Source organism: Chanodichthys erythropterus, chromosome 1 (genome assembly GCF_024489055.1).
Source record: "Chanodichthys erythropterus isolate Z2021 chromosome 1, ASM2448905v1, whole genome shotgun sequence".
NCBI classification, from domain to species: Eukaryota; Metazoa; Chordata; class Actinopteri; order Cypriniformes; family Xenocyprididae; genus Chanodichthys; species Chanodichthys erythropterus.
In genome coordinates this window covers 11078784-11098640 of record NC_090221.1, presented here as the reverse complement: position 1 = coordinate 11098640, position 19857 = coordinate 11078784, and the positions used below count along the sequence as shown (strand labels likewise).

Genomic DNA, 19857 nt, shown 5'->3' with positions numbered 1-19857 from the left:
AGAACGTTTTCTAGCAACGTTCCCAGAACATTTAGAGACGGTCACGATGTGGAGTTCTTTTAAGGGTTGGGGGACATTATTTGGTGGACCTTCAGGGAACATTCAGGACGTTCTGGGAATGTTTAGGGGACTATTACTATAGGATGTTCTGCTAACTTCCCAAATGTCCTCTTTGTAACGTTATCGCGCGACCATAAAATAACCAAAATAGAACATCCCCCTAAACTCATATCGGGAACGTTATAAAGGTGCTAAAGAGGATCTTTTCGTCGACTGAGAAACCAAAGACTGTTACTGAGTTTTTGAAATGAGCGCATGCGTAAGAACAACCCCCCTCCTTTCGAGGGAACGCCTCCCAAAACTCGTGCACGAGTATTGGAACACGAGTGTTTACCACCGGCATTCGCTGTGTCGTGTTAGTGGATTCATTATGTCGGACTCACCGCAGGTAACTCATAATCTGCAGTTGCCCTGTCTCCTGACAAAAACATTGCATGCAGCGCCTGTGGAGTGTGGAAAGTTACTGGAGCGCGCAGCCGCGCGTCTCTCACATGGATCGTCATGGCAGTGATTGACAAGCCAGAGGGCCAATCGTTTACGTGATGATCGCATAAACGATTGGCTGATGTTTTTAAGGCCCTACCTCGTGCACAGATGATTTATATTAATATTATTACTTTCAGTGCACCTAATAAATAGTCTTTTATCAGTTAGTAAAGACAGTTTCAAGTAATATTGCAAAAATGTATAAAACAAAACATCCTCTTTAGCACCTTTAAATGACCAACAGAGGACCATGATGGAATGTTCAATTGTGTCCTTTTTGTAACATTCTTATGTGATTCTTTATTCTTAAGTTGCGCAAGGTCACAATAACATCGTCGCCTTCTACGTGTGTGTTTTAAAGAAAATAATAAAGTTTGAAGTCACCGTTATGGAGGTGAGCATTTGCTTTAGATGGGCTCTTGATTCTTGACATTTTAACACTAGATTTTCTCTGGGTGCTTGAACTGTGTTTCTAAAGCATGTTTGTTATAGCAAAGCAAAAAAATTCTGATCAGATGAGTTGGGTTGTTTAGTGCTGATGATTCACTGATCATCACCTGAGTTTAAACTATGCGTATTATATGTCAGTTTTGCGTTTAGTTTTTTTTTTTAAGTTCATTATACAGACAGAGTTTTGAGCGGTGTCTAATAGACTCACACAGACATCATGAATCAGCGTATGTTCCTCGACAATGGTGACAATAAACAAAAATCTTTTTTGTGACTTTAGCAGTTTGTTTTGTAATGCTCAGAGTTGATCTGTTTTATCTGAAAATGTTGTCACCATTGTTGAGGATCATACGCAGAATCTTGATGTTTGTGTGAAGCTACATGTTGTGTGAATAATTTCTACATAATGATAAAAACTTCCAAAATATCAGACATGATTTAATGTATTATAGGTCTATAACAACATAAAATGAATACAGTATCCCGAGATCAGTGAATAAGGCCATGTATGATAAGAACATCAACAATGAGCAACCAAATTAATTTGATCAGACTTTCTTTTTTTTTTTTTTAAATAAATGTGCTTTAGAAACACAGTTACAACAACTGGAGAAAAAGTAAAGTAAAAACATCAAGGGTCGGGAGCCCAACTAAAGCAAGCGCTTACCTCTGTAACAGTGACATTTATAAATATTGATACAACAACACTTCATTAAGAAGATTTGTATGAAAAAAACAAAGTAATAAGTGAAGATGCAGAGATCTAGAGAGATCTGTTAGTGTTTAATGTTCTGTTTCTGTTATCTGAGTTTTGTGAGGTTACCATTGTGCTGAAGAGTAGAGCCTCTGCTTCAGTCAGTGATGATCCATGTTCTGCTGCATGTTACTTTATTTAAAGGCAGTAACAGTTGCTGATGCAGTGATACAGCAGTTACATTAGCTCAGCGCATACTGCAAAAGATTTGCATTTTAATGAAAAAGTTTTGTAACATTAGTTCAGGAATTACCTATGAGCTTTTTTTGTAAGACATTTCATTTTAAATTAAAATTTTTAACAAGGGCAAATTAAGTATGGTTCCCTAAACATTCAGATAACATCCTGAATGTTCTGTGAAGGTCAACCAAATAACGTCCCCCAAACCTTAAAATAACTCCATATTAAGACCGTCGTTGAACATACTGGGAACGTTACTAGGCAACGTTCTTAACACCAGTGGGGACGTTCTGAGAATGTTCTGGGAATGTAAAATTTCTAGCGGGGATATAATAGTGTTCTGTTGCTTTCAATTTTGCCCAAAAGCACATGAAAGTTTTGCATTCAACAATCTTTCCTTTCCTGCACCAACCTTGACATTTTTGTAACTAATGAGTCCATTGATTTTCAGTTTTAGTTCTGTCAATATGAAGCAGTGGAGCAGGTAGCAGACAATGTTTGTGCTTGTGTGAATGAGTAGCCTTCTGGATATGGATACATGTACACACATCACGTCCAGGTTACTGACTTGGAATGCAGGAATGTTTCATTCTATTCTTGTATTTCCACTTGAGGCTCCCATCATTATTGCAATAGTTATCTTATTTTGCTTCAAATGTACAATAGTAAAGTGATTTGTCTTTGGTCCTGTCGGATTGATATTCCTGTTGAATTTATATGGGACAGAGGAATATTCTTTCATTAAGAATCTCTGTTGGAACGTGTAAAGGGAATGCATTTTAATTAAACTTTTTTTTTTTCAAAGGTGGAGGGAAAAACTATTTAAAAGGAGAGTGTAAAGTCATGATTTGCACACCTGCGCATACCCCTCTCTCCAAAAAGGTTTCTAATGGTCTGAAGGAGAATATGGGTCAAGTGCTCAACATTAGTAGCTCTTGCTGAGAGCAAGAATTTGGGTTACAGGAGCATTCTTGTTCAATTGGCAAGAGAGCCATTTATTTTATCTAGGGGCACAGCCTCTTTACAGCATTCTAAAAGTGCAGCACAAACAAATTGGCCAAATTAAAATGGCAAGCCATGCAGAAAATCCCTTAATGTCCAGGGGTGAGCCCACCACTGCCTGAAAATGTAGGAGTGGGCTATCCTGGAGATTGAGAGTGGAAAAAATACTGTTTCAATTGAACAATAAAACATGCTTTAAATGAACTTCACAAACAGGTGTAAGAGTATGTTGATTCACTAATTTATTAATAATCAAAATTAATGGATATAGGAATATTTTATTATTTATTAAATGAGCAGACGTGTACTAAACCTTGGTTTTAAACTTAAATTTCTATGCCAAAGACATGACACATATTTAACATGTATGTTTAACATACGCAAAGCCAACCAGTACTCCAAGACAAGAATACCATGACATTACCATAACACATGACCAAAAAACCATGATAGCATTAGCACGGTAGACGCTTTTGCAGGATGAAGTGTACTAGTGCCATCCCGTGGACAGCATGATAATATCGGAATGTCCTACCATTTTTAATAAATTGTGGTTTAGGACACTAAAGAACGATTCATTATAATACATTAACTTTCCTTCTTATATAAAATAATTAAAAGCAATGTTTTCATCATTATTTTCATTCATTTTAAGGATTTCTAAGCGGAACTCATGTGAAGCCCAAAGTTTTCCCCGGAAACACGGAGCATTTTTCGTGTGACATCAAAATGGCTGCGCACTAGAAAGTGGTCAAATTATTTTAATAAAAAACGAAGGGTCATGCTTCATCCGTTTAAACAGAAACAACTATAGTTTGTCACCAGAATTGAAGGTATTTTTTACAGCTGTCAAATGGCTTTGTTCAGTGATGTCTGCCGTAGTGTTCGCACGCTGTTAGGTCAATGTCAGAGATCTGCGGCTTCAGCTGCGTGGATTCATTGTCGATCATGTAAGTAACTATCTAACGTTGACTAGACACTTCAAAAAGTATTTTACTCTCTGCTGCATGTCTGTGTTAAACTATATTATACAAGCGACAGAATGGCAGTAAATTTGGAGATGCACAATCTGCTCTCAAAAGGGAGTATCTTTTGTTTTTTCTCAGAACACCCCATTTTGGATCAAAAGTTTGACCTTCTGTATCACATATTTGATTGACTTAGAAATAGAAGGGGGTGAAGTAATATCAAATGGCTGGAACTTCTCAAAGGCTTTCTGTAGTTTTATATAAAATTTTTAAAAAAAAGTTAATGGGTCTCTTTCCACCAGCTCGGAAATACAGTCAGGCGGCACCTGAGCCAGAACCAGTGGTTAGTGATAATGAAGCCATCAATAAAACATTTGTCAACCGAAACCCAAGAAACCTGGAACAGATGGCCCTTGCAGTGAAGGATCGAGGCTGGGCTACAGTGTGGCCCTCTAGACAGTATCATCACAGGTTTGTAAGCATTCCAGTTGTTTGAAGTAGTTAAAAGGAATAGAAAAACATTTACAATAAACAGCATCCTAATAACACCTTCCAGAAACATAGTTGTACACTGTACATGTATATTGAACTTGTGCCTTTCCATCCTCAGGCTGGTGTTCAGGCGCACACAGCATCACATCACAGCTGAGGTGTTCTCAAGTGACTCAATAGTTCCTGTGCTGTCTTGCTCCACGAAGGAGTGGGCATTGAAGCGCGAGCTGTGCTCCACGCGGTCTGTAGCGGCTTGCCGGGCCGTAGGTGAGGTGCTTGCTCAGCGGTGTCGTGAAGCAGGCATCACACGGATTGTTTATCGAGAGATACCGTGGAAGTTTCGCTCTGAGGCTGTGAGTCATTGAATGAATTTCAGCTTTTTAGAGTTTTCAATTATTATACATTGATGGCCAGGTATTGATGTAAGTGCGTAGACTAATTCATGCCATTTCTTCCACTGCAGAATCAGATGTTTTGGACGGCCATGAAGGAGGGTGGTGTTGTGCTTAGTGAACCAAGGCGAAAATTCATTTAAATAGCAGGATTTTGTTGTTGTTGTTACTCTCTTGAATAATCTCTTTGTAAATATAAATATTCTCATCTTTCAAACTGTGTGTTCACTGAGTCGATCACAGAAAGGTGCTCAAATCAAAAGATACTATTGGGATATGAATCAATTAATTGGTTTTCAGTTTGATTTAAAAGTGAAATTAATTATTCAGTTGCATTTTAAAAACCTTATAAATATATTTTAAGTTTTCAAATGCATTTTAGGCAAGAAAAAGAATGAAAAACTGTTTGGTAGTGTCATTTGTGTACACTACCGAGCAAAAATTTGGGGTCAGTAAGTTTTTTTTTTTATAAGGAATATTTTTTTTTTTCTAGTCAGCAAGAATGCATTAAATTGACCTAAATTGAAGCCACTTATAATGGGACAAAAATGCATCACTTTTTTTATTCATCATAAAAACACTATTTCCACAAAATTAAGCAGCATAACTGTTTTCAACATTGATAAGAAATGTTTCTTGAGCAGCAAATCAGCATAGAATGATTTCTGAAGGATCATGTGACACTGAAGATAGGAGTAATGCTGAAAATTCAGCTTTGCCATCATAGGAATGTTACATTTTTAAATACATTAAAATAGAAAATGGTTATTTTAAATTGCGGCCTTAGTGAGCATAAAATATACAATATTTTAAAGTAATGTGTCACTATAAATCTGCAATACATTTGACCAACGCAAACAGTTATTTGTTATATTTCAAGATTGATGCAGCTGTACTAGCTAGAGTCTTGTAATGTACGTCCTGTTCATCAGGCCAAATAAAAAAATATTGGTGTTTACAGCTTAGTTTTATAGTTTCAATAATTTCTAATAATAAAGCAGTAGTTTATACTTTTACAGTAGCAATATGAAGAATAGAAATATCTTACAATTTGAAACACTCAAAGTGATGCAAAAACAATGAGATTGTCCATTAGATGTTTCTTAAGCTCCCATTATAAATTCATTTTAATTTTTAAAGCACAGACAACCTTGTATTTCAAATTAAAAAGATACATGTTTAAGTCATAAATAGGAAAAAAAAAAAAAAGCAACAGCAACTTTGACATTTAACGCCATCTGATACCACCAATAGAACTTGAGTTACATTAGAATAAAATATATCACCATTTTTGAAGTTGATAAGGCATGGCACATTGTACATTAGGTGAGGAAAATCAGCACTTTGAAGGCTGTGAACAATCTATAACGAATACATAATTTAAGAAAATAACTGCAAAACCAGTGATGTCTGGATACGAAGAACATTCCACAACAACTTTGGTTTCACAACATTGGCACTTTGTGCGATGACTGTATACACATTGGAACAATTGTTTTACAGCAGATTGTATATATACTTTATACATACAGGACTCATGCTTCACAAAGACAGGCTTACATACAGTACAAACAACATGCATACAGTTATGAGACATCATGCAAAGACACAAATCAACCACCCTTATAGCTAAAGACACGTGTATTATGTAGGAGTTAGTTGTGTTAGTTTTAACTGCATGAATATTAAAACCAACAAACAGTTATTTTGGTCCACCTCTATAACTAAAGGCATCATGCAAAATGACTGAAACGGGTTAAATAAGTGTGGCACATAAATTTCTTTTTTTGTTGTTTTTTTGTTTTTTAGGAAAATATTCAGGTTTCTTCTCAGGTTGTTTCCCGCATACACAGGTTAAAAACAATTATTAGACAGCATCTGTTTATTGAAAAAGACGTGGAAAATAGCTCCAAGTTTTAAAAACAAACCTGCCTGACACTTTTATGATTATAGCATGAATAGCAACACCTGTCTAGTAAGTACACTACGGTTCGAAAGCTTGGGGTCAGTAAGATTTTTATAATGTTTCTGGATGAAGTCTCTCACCAAGCCTGCAGTTATTTGATCAAAAATACAATAAAAACAGTAATATTGAGTAATAACATTAAGAGCTATAGTAATGTTAAAAACAAAATTATGTTTTAAAAGTTCAATCATTACTCCAGACGTCAGTGTCACATGATCCTTCAGAAATCATTCTATATGCTGATTGGATGCTCAAGTTAAAATTTATTATTATTATCAATGTTGAAAACAAGTTGTGCTGCTTAATATTATTATGGAAACCTTGGAAAACATTTTTATAGAGTTTAAAAAAAAAAATGGTAACATTATGTGTTCAGTGTCACTTTCAAGCAATTTAATGCATCCTTGCTGAATAAAAAGTACTAATTTCTTAAAATAAAAAAAATAATAATAATCTTACTGACCCAAACATTTGAACGGTAGTGTACATGGGAATACTAAAACATTCAATCCTTGATTGCTTTCAACACTTTTTCACCTACTGATCTTATATACTGTAAAAATTTTCACATTCAATGAGAGGAAACAGCTATAAAGTTGATTATTGCATAGGACTAAAATGAGTGAGCTCACACTCTTATTTATTAATAAAAACAACATGAAACAATGCTATAATAGAGGATTGTTTCTGTATAAGAATAACAGCCAAAAGAAAAAAGAAAAAAAATCTCCACTCAGTCTATAATACCATATTAAAATCAGTGAAGTAAACTGAATTGTATGGCTCAGTATGAAGGTGCAAAGGATACAGAGATATCAAAAGGCACAGTTCCTTTATCAATACTCACTTGATAAAGCATGGCTGACAGAAACCAACCATTGTAAATATTTTTCAACAATCCAACTGAAACTGACTAGTTTTGAAATTTTGCGCTAGATGGACAGGTGAGGGAAAATTAGTAAGATAACCATTCATCTGTAATCATGTGCTTTTGTGTATGTTTGTCTTCAAATGAAATGACCTAAAAATACAGCAACTATATGAACAGATTCGTTCTCAGAGTCCTCAAAGAACTTGGAATGATACAATCAGAAGGATAAGACTTGTGTGCAAGAGCTTCCTTTATATTAGCATCACTATTTGTATTCTTTTCCTCACCTTTTTGCTTTTTTTAATTCCTGCCTCTCCATATTTCGTAAAACGACCCCTTTTTAAGCACTTCAGAGACCGGCTTCATCCTGGTGTGCGTTCTGTGACTGCCTGCTGCTTGGTTCAGGGGAAACATCAACATGTGTTCTCTGATAAGTCAAGCCCCTTCTTCCATGACTCCTCCTCCGTTGCGCAGGAGAAAGTCTCTGACAAACAGGAATTCTTCAGTTAATGATTGCTTGCATGTGATTTGACTTGATTTTTATCACACATATTTATCAATAAATCTTGCATTCCAATCCAGACCTTTTCCTCTTACCTCTTTATCGATCCTGTCTCTGTCTTCATCGTCAAGCTGAATAGACTGCATAAGAGAAAACAAATCCATCCTGCCACTTCTGCTGGGGCTGGATGACACCTGGGAAATAAAAGTGTTGCAGACATTTATAAAAAAATTTAAAAAAAGTGCTTCCTAAAACACAAACCATTATTTGTAATGGTAAAGAAAACCACATAGACATTTAATAGCCTTTTAAAGGGTTAGTTCACTCAAATGTAAATTCTGTCATTTATTACTCACCCTTATGTTGTTCCAAACCCGTATGACCTTTAGTTTATCTTCGGAACACAAATTAAGATATTTTTGATGAATTCCAAGAGTTCTCCGACTCATCCATAGACAGTAATATAACCACCATTTTCAAGGTCCAGAAAGGTACTGAAGACCCCGTTAAGTGTTTCAACCTTAATTTTATAAAGTGACAACAATACTTTTTGTGTGCAAAAATAAAACAAAAATATTGACTTTATTCAACATCTTTTCTTCTGTGTCATTGTCATACACGTTTACGTTCAGTGCTTCCAGGTTCTACATCAGAACACCGGCTCAGTATTGGCAGACGCCGTTCACGTGAGCAGCACGACACGTGCGTGTGATGCTGACACAGGAGCCGGCTGACGTAGATCCTGGAAGAGCTGAACATAAACAGCATGAGAATGACACAGAAGAGAAGATACTGTTTGTTTTTTTTGCACACAAAAAATATTTTTGTCAATTCAAAACATTAAGGTTGAACTGCTGTAGTCACGCCGACTGTTTTAACGGGGTCTTTTCTGGACCTTGAAAGTTGAAAGATGGACATGTCATATACCTCTGGGATTTCATCAAAAAATATCATAATTTGTGTTCCGAAGATAAAATAAAGGTCATACGGGTTTGGAACAACATGAGGGTGAGTAGTTAACGACATAATTTTCATTTTTGGGTGAACTAACCCTTTAAAATGTAAAAAATCAAGTGTAATAAATTTACTTGTCGGCCTCTGTCTGGTCTAACCTTATCACTTTCTTGTACAGTAATAAGTGGGTTGGATGTGGCTGTCTCTGCCTCATGCGTATCAGGAACACTCTCATCCAACTGCTCAAAGACCTAAGAATGCCACAAGCATAGAAATAAACATACTTCTGGTTAAACCGATTTGGAAACTAAAGAGATACTGAAAAGCATCAAAGTGAGTGTTATATGACATATCCCCTTACATCTGTTCCCTCATCATCACTGCTTTCCTCTTCTTCTGGGCTCTCTGAATCTTCCTCTTCTCCCTCTTTCTTTTCATGTTCACTCCCTGTGGCTGGATCATTGTGGACAGACGGCTGACGGACCTCTGGCTTGGATTTCCGCCTCCAGAGGGCACTGTGGCGCTGTTTACTGTGAGGGACATTGAAATGTTTGGAATTATTATAATAATAATAATAATAATAATAATAACAACAACAACAACAACAACAACACAGGAACGCATTAAATGATCAAAAGTGACAGTAAAGGCATTTACAATATTATCATGTGACACTGAAGACTACAGTAATGGATGCTGAAAATTCAGATTTTGCAATTACAGGAATAAATAACATTATAAATTTGTTAAACTTATAACATTTCACAATATTACAGTATTTTTGATCAAATAAATGCAGCCTTGGTGAGCATGAGAGACTTCTTTTAAGTCCTCAAACTTACATAGCGATTACTGTTTGAGATGAGTGTGAGTGTGTGTTATCTGCATTATTCAGTTCCCTCATGTACACATGGTTGAATGACAAACCAGACTTGACTTGACTTGACTTGACTTGTCTGTACCTGAACATCCATAGAGATACTACACAAGTGGAAAGTGTCTGTATTTCTATGAATGCTGGTTTGTATGAATGCAGTACAGCACCATTATGAGAGCATAAGTCACCTGGCATTGAGGATGCCACTATACGTATGCAGCTGTTTGACGAAACCTTCGTTGGGCTGCACTATAGGCCGTCTTTCTCTCACGTGGTTGAGGGCTTCATCGAATGTCCAGCCCTGCTGCTTCATCAGGAAAGCGATTACTGTGGAGGCAGAGCGAGAGACGCCCATCTTACAATGCACCAGTACGGCCTGTCCACTCTTCCTGTATCATCATCAGTATGAAACAATGACATATATATTAGCATGAGAGAGATGAGTGCACAAAGACAAACTGTGTGTTTAAATATAAACTAATGTATTTTAAGAGATTGATCAGGGTAGGAGGTCTAAACATAGAAAAAACAAAATGCATGACAACCATAAACCAAAATAAAGAAAAAGAGAGTGTGTGATAGTGTGTGTGTGTGTGCGCGTGTGTGTGCGTGTGTGTGTGTTGAGCACCTTGCTTCATTGATGAACATGTATGTGTTGTTCCAGTGTGAGAGTAGGTCGGTCGCCTCCACATCGTAAACTCTAATATTCATATAGGTGAAGCATTCTGGGAAAAAGTTGTCAATCTCCATGGTAACATTCAGGATGTAGCCCACACTACCAAAAACCAAAAAGGTATTTTATTCATCTGCTGTAGAAAAATCTTAATTTAATAGAATAACTAAAATAAAAATATAATAATTCAATCAGTATTTAATGAAAATATTCATATATAAATTATCTTGAAGTATTTTAATCATGATTAAATTTAATCTGTATACTTGTTCTTGTGTAATTCTTCAAAGTTGGCAGCATTCCATTCTGAACCCTTTTGGGGGGGAAAAAGTACAAATAAATAACAGTATATTTTTCAGCAATATAGTGGATTTGACAGAAAACAAATGTTATAACTAACCAAGTAAAGGTAGTCCAAGATTCTGGAAGGTTTGTCCATCTGTGCCATCGTGACCATCATCTCGTTGTCAATATACTCCTTGTAGTCCTTCATGTCTATGCCTATTCTGGACTCCAAGGCTGTTCGCACCTACAAAACACAGAAAAAGTGCTTGTAGCTCATCTGCTAGTGTTGGGTGCTAGCAACACCAAGATCATGGGTTTGAGTTATAAATGACATTAAAAAGCCAAGTCACATGATATACAATGCTTTCAAACATCAAATCAAGCTAAATGCCTGAATGTTACATGTTCATACCACAAAGATTCTCTGGGTGAGACAACAAGCCCAGGCACATTAACCTTAAATAAGAGAGTCTTTAAAAAGGTATGTCTTCAGACTTACACTAGTTCAAATGTTTGGTGTTGGTAAGATTGCTTTTGTCTGTTTGAAAGAAATTAATACTTTTATTCAGCACCCATTAAAATTTATTCAATGAATCCTGAAAAAAAATTTATCAGTTTGCACACAAACATTAAGCAGCATAACTGTTTTCAGCATTGATAATTAGAAATGTTCCTTTAGCAAAGAAAAAAAGGGGGAAAAAAAGAAAAGAATGATTTCTGAAGGATCATGGGACACTGAATACTGGAGTAATGGAAGCTGAAAATTCAGCTTTTGCCATCACAGGAATAAATTACATTAAAAAAAATATATTATCTTAAATTGTAATAATATTTCACAATATTATTGTTTTAACTATACTTATGGTCAAATAATGCAGTCTTGGTAAGCATGAGAGACTTAAGAAAATAGAAAAGTTTTGAACAGTAGTGTACTTTGAACAACCTTAAAGAGGCCACTCAGTCCACTTTATGAAAATAAGCTACAAAAAAACCCTGTTTTGTTTGTAATGTAGTATTTTAGTAGTAGTAGTATTTTACCCCCGTCTCTGATCATTTCAGTACAGGCAAAGACTATAGATATTGAAAGCAGTTCACTCCTATTAATAATGGATGTGAGAAACTACAACAGGCAGTATGGCAGAATATGTGCCGCCTTCTAAGTAAAAGAGCCAATTGCTGATTGATAAAGTCATTGCATCACTGTAGCTGCCGTTAGAAGCTCCGATTCCCATAGAAATCTGAGACTCGCGCTTAGGTCGCACATGCACATTGGCTTGTCTAGCCTGAAAATAAGATTTTTTAAAAAGGTGCTAAATAGGATGTTTTGTTTTATACATTTTTGCAATATTACTTGAAACTGATAAAAGACTATTTATTAGGTGCACTGAAAGTAATAATATTAATATACATCATCTGTGCACGAGGTAGGGCCTTAAAAACATCAGCCAATCGTTTACGCAATCATCACGTAAACGATTGGCCCTCTGGCTTGTCAATCACTGCCATGAGGTTCCTTGTGAGAGACGAGCGCGGCTGCGCGCTCCAGTAACTTTCCACACTCCACAGACGCTGCATGCAGTGTTTTTGTCAGGAGACAGGAGTAACAACTGCAGATTATGAGTTGAGTCCGACATAATGAATCCACTAACACGACACAGCGAATGCCGGTGGTAAACACTCGTGTTCCAATACTCGTGCACGAGTTTTGGGAGGCGTTCCCTCGAAATGCGTTCCCCCATTCAAATAGATGGAACTTGGTCTTGGATGCCTGAAATAGCTGCCCGGAAGTGTTGCCAAGTGAACAGACTTTCCTTGAAAGGGACTTTGGTACAGGCCTTACTTACTATGTTGCATATTTCAATGTGATTTGGTTTACAGCCTGTTACAATGCAATACTGGACCATAAACTGATGACCGTTAAGTAAATATTGTTGCATTAATATACAAAGAGTTTAACCTATAGGTTAACCAATGTCATTTACATACACAATATCATTTACATACACATACACAAATTTGTTTGCAACCTATTTGACTTCTGTTATATGACATTTACAAGTGAAATATAGGGTGGAAGTTGATTTTATCCATCAGGAACTGATTGGATCATAAAAAGTGGTCTATAGGTGACTGGAGGGGAGAGCGCGGTGACATTGTGGGACACTATTTCAAAGGCAGAGAAAAGACACTCATTTTACCTGCTTTGAGGTAATGTTTTCCAAGTCCTCAGTTCTCATGATATCTCGTAACTGGGTTTTTATCTCCCTCTCAACTGACTCCCGGTTGGATGATGATCTTCCTACAGTGGCCTTCCTGACTGACTCCAGGCCAGTCATAGCCCCCCATTCATTAAGGCAGTGCTGGTCAGATTCCACATTTTTTCTGTAATGTTGTGCCCACTCCAGCCCACAGCCAGGTATGACAGCTCCACGCACGGCCCGTTCACAGCAGCCATGAAGCGCCTGCAACACTGACCTAGTGTAAATTGACAGTGATACAGGGCAGAGAGTTGTGAACAAGCAATTGGCAAACCACAAACACATTTAAAACGGTCACAGAGGAGGCTTCAGGCACATGTTTAGCATGGTGGTAGGGTGTTGACTGACTAATAACCAAAAGAAAACCAGTTAAAGCAATTGAACAAAAATTGAAAAAATAAAAATAAAAATAGCATTATAATCGAAAACAAAGTTAAGTGTGTGTAAGCTGCAAGACCAAGGTTACATTGCATATCTTTGTTAGTTGAGGAAACTGGTTGTTTCCTCAGCATTTCCTGCTTTAAAAAACTTACCACATCGTCTGAATGGACACAGGCTTAAAGATTCGTGTCACTTCTGCAGATGTCACACTGAAACCTCTGTAAGAGAACGAGTGAAACAAACTGTCAAAAAAGCAGAACTCTGAGGCTGAGGCGTTAACAGTGTATAAAGTTCTGCAGAACAGTGTAGATAAAATATGACGTGGATTTTCTTTTCAGTCAAACTGAAGATACTTCCATTTGATTTAAAATGTTATTTACATTTTATATAGTTTACATTTCTAATAATATGTCTGAGATGTTGCCTGTTTCCTAATTTTCTAAAGAAACAAAGTCTTTGTCCTTGATCTCCTTTCACTTTACAAACCACATGAAAAGTGAAAGTTGACTTTAATGATGAGATAATGATTTCAAGAATACTCTTTCATAGTTCTATAATCAAACTTTTAAGATCCCTTACAGTAAATGTCATGTTATGATTTTATTATCATATGTTTGGGTTAGGATTAGGATTAATGATTCAGTCTTATGGTCTTACCCATCTCCATCTAGGTAAACCTGTGTGTCACTCCATATTGGCAAGACAAGGCCAATAGTGCACTCATCACTAAGGAAGAGTTAAAAAAAACCATGAGTGAGAGACATGTCTTGACAAGCTTGCTGAAATATAGTACAATCTGCTAAACATCTGCTAAAACAGTTTATATTTAACGGGATCATTCACCCAAAATGAAAACTGTCATTATTTACTCATTCTGATGTTAATGCAAAACTATGACTATCTTCTGTGAAACATAAAAGATGATATTTTGAGAAATGTCTTACTGGTTTTGTCCATACGGGTTTGGAATGTCATGAGGGCGAGTATATGATGACAATTTTCATTTTAGTGTTAACTAACCCTTTAAAACAGCAACTAAACATCTGTAGAAATATCTGCACATTACCATTCCAAAAAAGCAGAACAGCCTACGTGAGTCATTTGTGTTTGTGAACTGAGGTTATCAAAAACACAGCAGTATTTAGGCTGTAAATCTGAGATATACAAATATTTAACATGTCACACATACAACTGAATATTTATGGATTTACCTCTAATGAAATAAAAGCTACTTATAATAACTTAATAAATATGGTTTATAAAGAGGTTTATAAACCTACCTGTTTGGGCCTGGAAAGTCCATGCCAAGTAGCAGACTCTCCTGTTTTTTGTCAAGTGTGCCAACTATAAGCAAATATCGCAATCTGATTGGGCTCAGTGACTCCAAACGCACAGCCTGAGGCAAGGAAAAAAAGAAATTCAGGGTTAATGTATTTAAATGAGACATAGACGTCTGAGCTGGATTCATATGAATAATTTAAAATTACACAATTAAAATTAGATTTTTTTCCCCATCATTACAATTCAAGCACAGCACCTATGCATGGCAATTTAAAAAAAAAATCAACAGATTTACTTAATAAACTGTATTGTGTTTAACTGTGAAAGTCAAAGCAAAGTGGTTTGTCATTTCTGCACAGCAGAAGATGAAAAACAGAAATGTCTCCAGAAACCACATTGCAGAACGTGTGACATTACATATGCTAAAAACAAAGTGCCTAAAAGATACAGACAGTAAGCATAACCACTTCCATAAATTTAGTCAGACAATAAAGTGTAAATGCATAAGGTAGCATTATTTCTACATCCTTTGATAAACAAATTTCCATTTTTTCCAGTCTTCTGTGATTATAAAAATCATTTTATAGAGACTGTGCTTACAAAGAGCAATATTGGTTTGATGATATAAAGAAATACATATCGTTAGCCTCATAGCATAATTGCCCAGATCATATTTCAAAGGCAGAGAACACAATTTGGCCAAAAAAATGACTTAGGCAATTATGCTATGAGGCTAATGATATATGGATGTTTTATTAAATACTTTCTTTCCCTATTAAGAGACGGCGCCAACTCCTGCGAGGACTTCAGAAGACGCAATCATCTGGATCAACATGCACATTCCCAAATTTCTATATATCCTAATTACTGTTAATACGCAATTCATTTTTCCAGGAGCTCATTGCTTCTACCTTTAGTTAAACTGCTAACAGTGATTGTAAACTAACTGCATAAATTATTACATTATTTGCGAACTGCCTTGAAACGATATGCATCGTGAAATGCGCTATACAAATAAATGTGAATTGAATTGAATATTAATTCCCATCACTTTTATAGGCCTCAAAATTACAATTTTGAAAACCTCTGATATTTCAAGGTATTCCATGTCCATGGAGACCCTGAACATAGAAAAGCAGTGCAGTAAAACAAGTGTGGTTTGGGGGATCCTAACCAGTTTGACTGTATCCTCTGGCCGTAGTAATGAAATCATTGCATGCAAATGTCTGCGCTGAGTGTCAGAGGCTTGGCCTCCTTGCCTAGGACCAAGTAGAGGGGGTATGGTTTCTTCCTGTAATCCCTCCCTCTCTCCCTCTTCCACCAGGAGCACTGCCCCCTTAACCAGGGCGAAACTTTCTCTGGTGTGCGGAAATGAAAAATTAATTAGTTGCGCGTTTCTAGAGGAAATACAATATAATGCACATGCATGATTAAAGCTGTGTCAGGAACATTCACCTTTTCTGAAGTCGTCCTTGTCTTGGGATAGCCTCATCCTTGAAAATAAAATTAAGTGGATTACCACTGATTAAACTTGAAGTTAAGGAACATCATATATCTAAGATTTACCCAGAGAACAGTGATGTTAAAAATGGGTAGTGGGTGAATTGATTATGTAATGCACTTAATTGCAAACAGACACTAGTAGATTCTGTTTGACTCCGTTGGATCATCTGACTCAGTGAGTGCCATTTCCCCAAATAGCTAAATAAAAACTTGCACTTGGTTAGGGCTTTTAAACCTTTTTTCTCACCCATAACTCATTCTGAGATGAGTGACTGGGGAAAAATAGAAAAAAGGATACCCGGAAACACAATGACAAGGCGTTTTGACAAAAGAATTGTCAAATGTAATGCAGTGAGAGTATGATAAGGTACTGAGGAAACCCATACTAAAGACGATTAAGGGAGAAACAGATAGAGTGCGAGAAGACAGAGAGATGGACACCAAAGAGGCTGTTATCAGTGCTTCTATGGAATGAAAGAGGAGACAGTAACATTACCTGTTATGTGACTGACGTGTCCAGACAGAGACAAGTAGAAAAAGAAGAGAGGGGGTGGAGAGGAGGAGCAATGAGGTTGTTGATTAAAGCTCCGGTGAGACTTTACTCAAAATACTCTCAACATAGCGTATTATTGAAGATACATAGTATGCACGGGTTATGGGTGAAAAAGGAATCTTGTGTTATATAATAAATACAAAGAAAGCCTAGCACACAACCAACAGAGACACAGAATGATTCATGGACATTGTCCAATACCTCTCAAGAATAGCCATAAAAGTTATCAGGCATTTTAGCTCTTTAGCAGAATCCTCATAATTCTGGGGCTTTTTTTAGAACAGCGTGAAATGGATTTTTATATTCAGATTCACAGAAAGTCTGGGAAGCATTTGGAATGCTACCAAGAAGACATTCCTCCTTATTACAAAAACTTGTGTACAGAAAAAGGTGTAGAGTAACTGGACACACATGGAGAGAGGGGGAGTAGGGTGAAAGAACATGTAGAGAACTGACACACACACAAAAAAAACCACATATTTTCTTCTGTACCATTTAATAAATGCACAGTTTATTAGACACAATAAAACTTACCGGTGTCGTGCAAATAGATGGTGTTCTGTGCAAGGTCAGCAAAGCCATTCCACAGCCAGGTATCCTGCTTTAACACCGTCAGATGAATCTAAGTAGAAATGAATAAATAAATAAAATGACACATTCAAGCATGGTACCAAGTGAGAAGACCAAATCAAGACTGTTTATAGTGCAACTAGACTGAATTACTATACAGCAGACTGCCTCAGAATCATATAATAATAACATTCACATGTGGGTTTCGGCATCTTATATGCAGTGATTTTTAATTCAAGTCTCAGGAGATTCTTAACCTTCAACCCAAGGAAATTTTATTCGAGCGGTTTTATTTTCCATTCACTTCATATGGGGTTTGCCATTTTTGCAGTTATGTAACATGGCTACAAATGTATATGTCAATTCAGGTGTCACTCAGAAGGGCTAGATAATGAAATAAATCTTATTTTATTTTTATTATTATTATTATTAGTCGAATGAAAATTTTGAAACAAATTGTGGGACACAGCTAGATAAGTTCACTACTTTTTTAAATTATGTTTTTAAAGGGTAAGTTCACCCAAAAATGAAAATTCTGTCACTTATTACTCACCCTCATGTCGTTTCACACCCTTAAGACCTTTGTTAATCTTCGGAATACAAATTAAGATATTTTAGTTGAAATCCAATGGCTCCGTGAGGCCTCCATAGGGAGCAATGTCACTCCCTCTGTCAAGAACCATAAAGGTACTAAAAACATATTTAAATCAGTTCATGTGAGTACAGTGGCTCAATATTAATATTATAAAGCAACGAGAATACTTTTGGTGCGACAAAAAAACAAAATAATGACTTATTTAGTGATGGCCGATTTCAAAACACTGCTTCAGGAAGCATCGGAGCACAGATGAATCAGTGTGTCGAATCTGCAGTTCGGAGCGCCAAAGTCACGTGATTTCAGCAGTTTGGCGGTTTGACCCGCGATCCGATTCATGATTCGATACACTGATTCACAATGCTCCGATGCTTCCTGAAGCATTGTTTTGAAATCGGTCATCACTAAATACGTTTTTTTTGCCGCACCAAAAGTATTCTCGTCGCTTTATAATATTAATATTGAGCCACTGTACTCACATGAACTGATTTAAATATGTTTTAGTACCTTTATGGATCTTGACAGAGGAAGTGACATTGCTCCCTATGGAGGCCTCACAGAGCCATCAGATTTCAACTAAAATATCTTAATTTGTGTTCCAAAGACTAACAAAGGTCTTACGGGTGTGAAACGACATGAGGGTAAGTAATAAATGACAGAATTTTCATTTTTGGGTGAACTAACCCTTTAAAGTTTTTACTAACAACATTAATTCAATGTCATGACATGTCAAAATCATGATATTGTAGTAAATGTTAGATTGTTAGTCAGAAGGTCAAGACCTCTGAAGTGGGACAGGTAAAAAAAAATCTATTTTAAAAGGAGAATAGAATTTGAAATATTTATTTACATTTTTAACAGTCTATCAAATTTCGAGTAGGTATCAAAAAACAGAAGAAGAAATAACTGGCACTTGTGCCTCGGATGTTTGTCGAAGTCGAGTGACTCCCAAGTGTACCGTATTCGAGGAATGTGCCATATTCGCAACACACGTAAATAAATCATATACATAACAGATAACCGAAATTAAAATGACAAATGGTTCTGCGGTCTAAAATGGAGACATGCCGTGAATATTTTCGCCATGTCAATAACACATCACGAAAAAACACTCATGTAAACCCACACCCGAGACATTAAAATACCTGCTCGAAGTGTTGAATGTGTATGAAGCTGTAATTATCGCGTAGAGTGCGCGTCATATTGATACAGCCGCAATACCTCAGCTCCAGCATTTGCTGTTTTACGAGACAAACTTGTAACCTATGCATGTTAGATTCTTAATTTTCATCGTTGCCTTGAAAATGAGTCGATACCACATACCTAATACACTGCTATGTCTGTAGGCTGATGCTTTACGCGTATTTAGCTCGAACACAGCTGTTTTTCACCCAACAAGACGCGAGGCTTGTCATTGCCAGTTCCTTAAGAAAAGAAAAGGAGGGCGGATTAACATGGAGAGTTCGCTTACCTGATGCGTTGAAACGCTTCGGAATTATAAGGATTCCCTCCTAAATGAATCTTCCACAATAAACCGTGTTAGTTATTTTAATCCATGACCACAACTTTTATATTGGTCCAAAATACAATTTAAAGGGGAAGGCAGACTACTCTTTCATGAAACCAGGAAGACTTATTCTCGGCCGAGAAAAGTAAATGTGCCCTTAAATGGAAGAGGCGGATCGGGAGTAATGCGTCTATTAAAGAGACAGAGACATATTTAGTTAATTCCTTATAAAAAAAAACTTAATTTAGACGGCAAATTAAAGATAAAAATGTATATTCAAGTCATGTTTTGGTTACA

The 19857-nt window shown here is 36.5% G+C and overlaps 2 protein-coding genes across 4 annotated transcripts; one reads left to right on the top strand and one right to left on the bottom strand.

The window, feature by feature from the left end:
- The first annotated feature begins 3635 nt into the window (after positions 1-3635).
- On the top strand, positions 3636-5097 carry mrpl18 (mitochondrial ribosomal protein L18). The gene is made up of 4 exons (XM_067387850.1): positions 3636-3882; positions 4203-4371; positions 4511-4745; positions 4856-5097. Exons 1-4 carry the CDS (start codon positions 3786-3788, stop codon positions 4925-4927), a joined length of 573 nt encoding a protein of 190 aa, XP_067243951.1. The 5' UTR covers positions 3636-3785; the 3' UTR covers positions 4928-5097.
- Positions 5098-5979: 882 nt separating this feature from the next.
- Positions 5980-19715, bottom strand: si:ch211-203d1.3 (protein phosphatase Slingshot homolog 3). 3 transcript variants are annotated; one of them, XM_067387819.1, is made up of 16 exons: positions 19525-19715; positions 17423-17510; positions 16288-16325; positions 16007-16190; positions 14832-14947; positions 14209-14277; positions 13704-13769; positions 13111-13387; positions 11028-11156; positions 10894-10940; positions 10583-10729; positions 10143-10343; positions 9439-9607; positions 9212-9328; positions 8219-8317; positions 5980-8105 (listed from the first exon to the last, which is right to left on the bottom strand). In XM_067387819.1, the coding sequence occupies exons 2-16, from the start codon at positions 17468-17470 to the stop codon at positions 7971-7973; spliced, it is 1842 nt and encodes a 613-aa protein (XP_067243920.1). In that variant the 5' UTR covers positions 17471-17510; positions 19525-19715; the 3' UTR covers positions 5980-7970. The 3 variants fall into 3 exon arrangements, with proteins under 3 accessions (XP_067243920.1, XP_067243935.1, XP_067243928.1); XM_067387834.1 differs by having other exon boundaries at positions 9236-9328; positions 19525-19713; XM_067387827.1 differs by lacking the exon at positions 19525-19715 and adding an exon at positions 19377-19493.
- Positions 19716-19857: the final 142 nt, after the last annotated feature.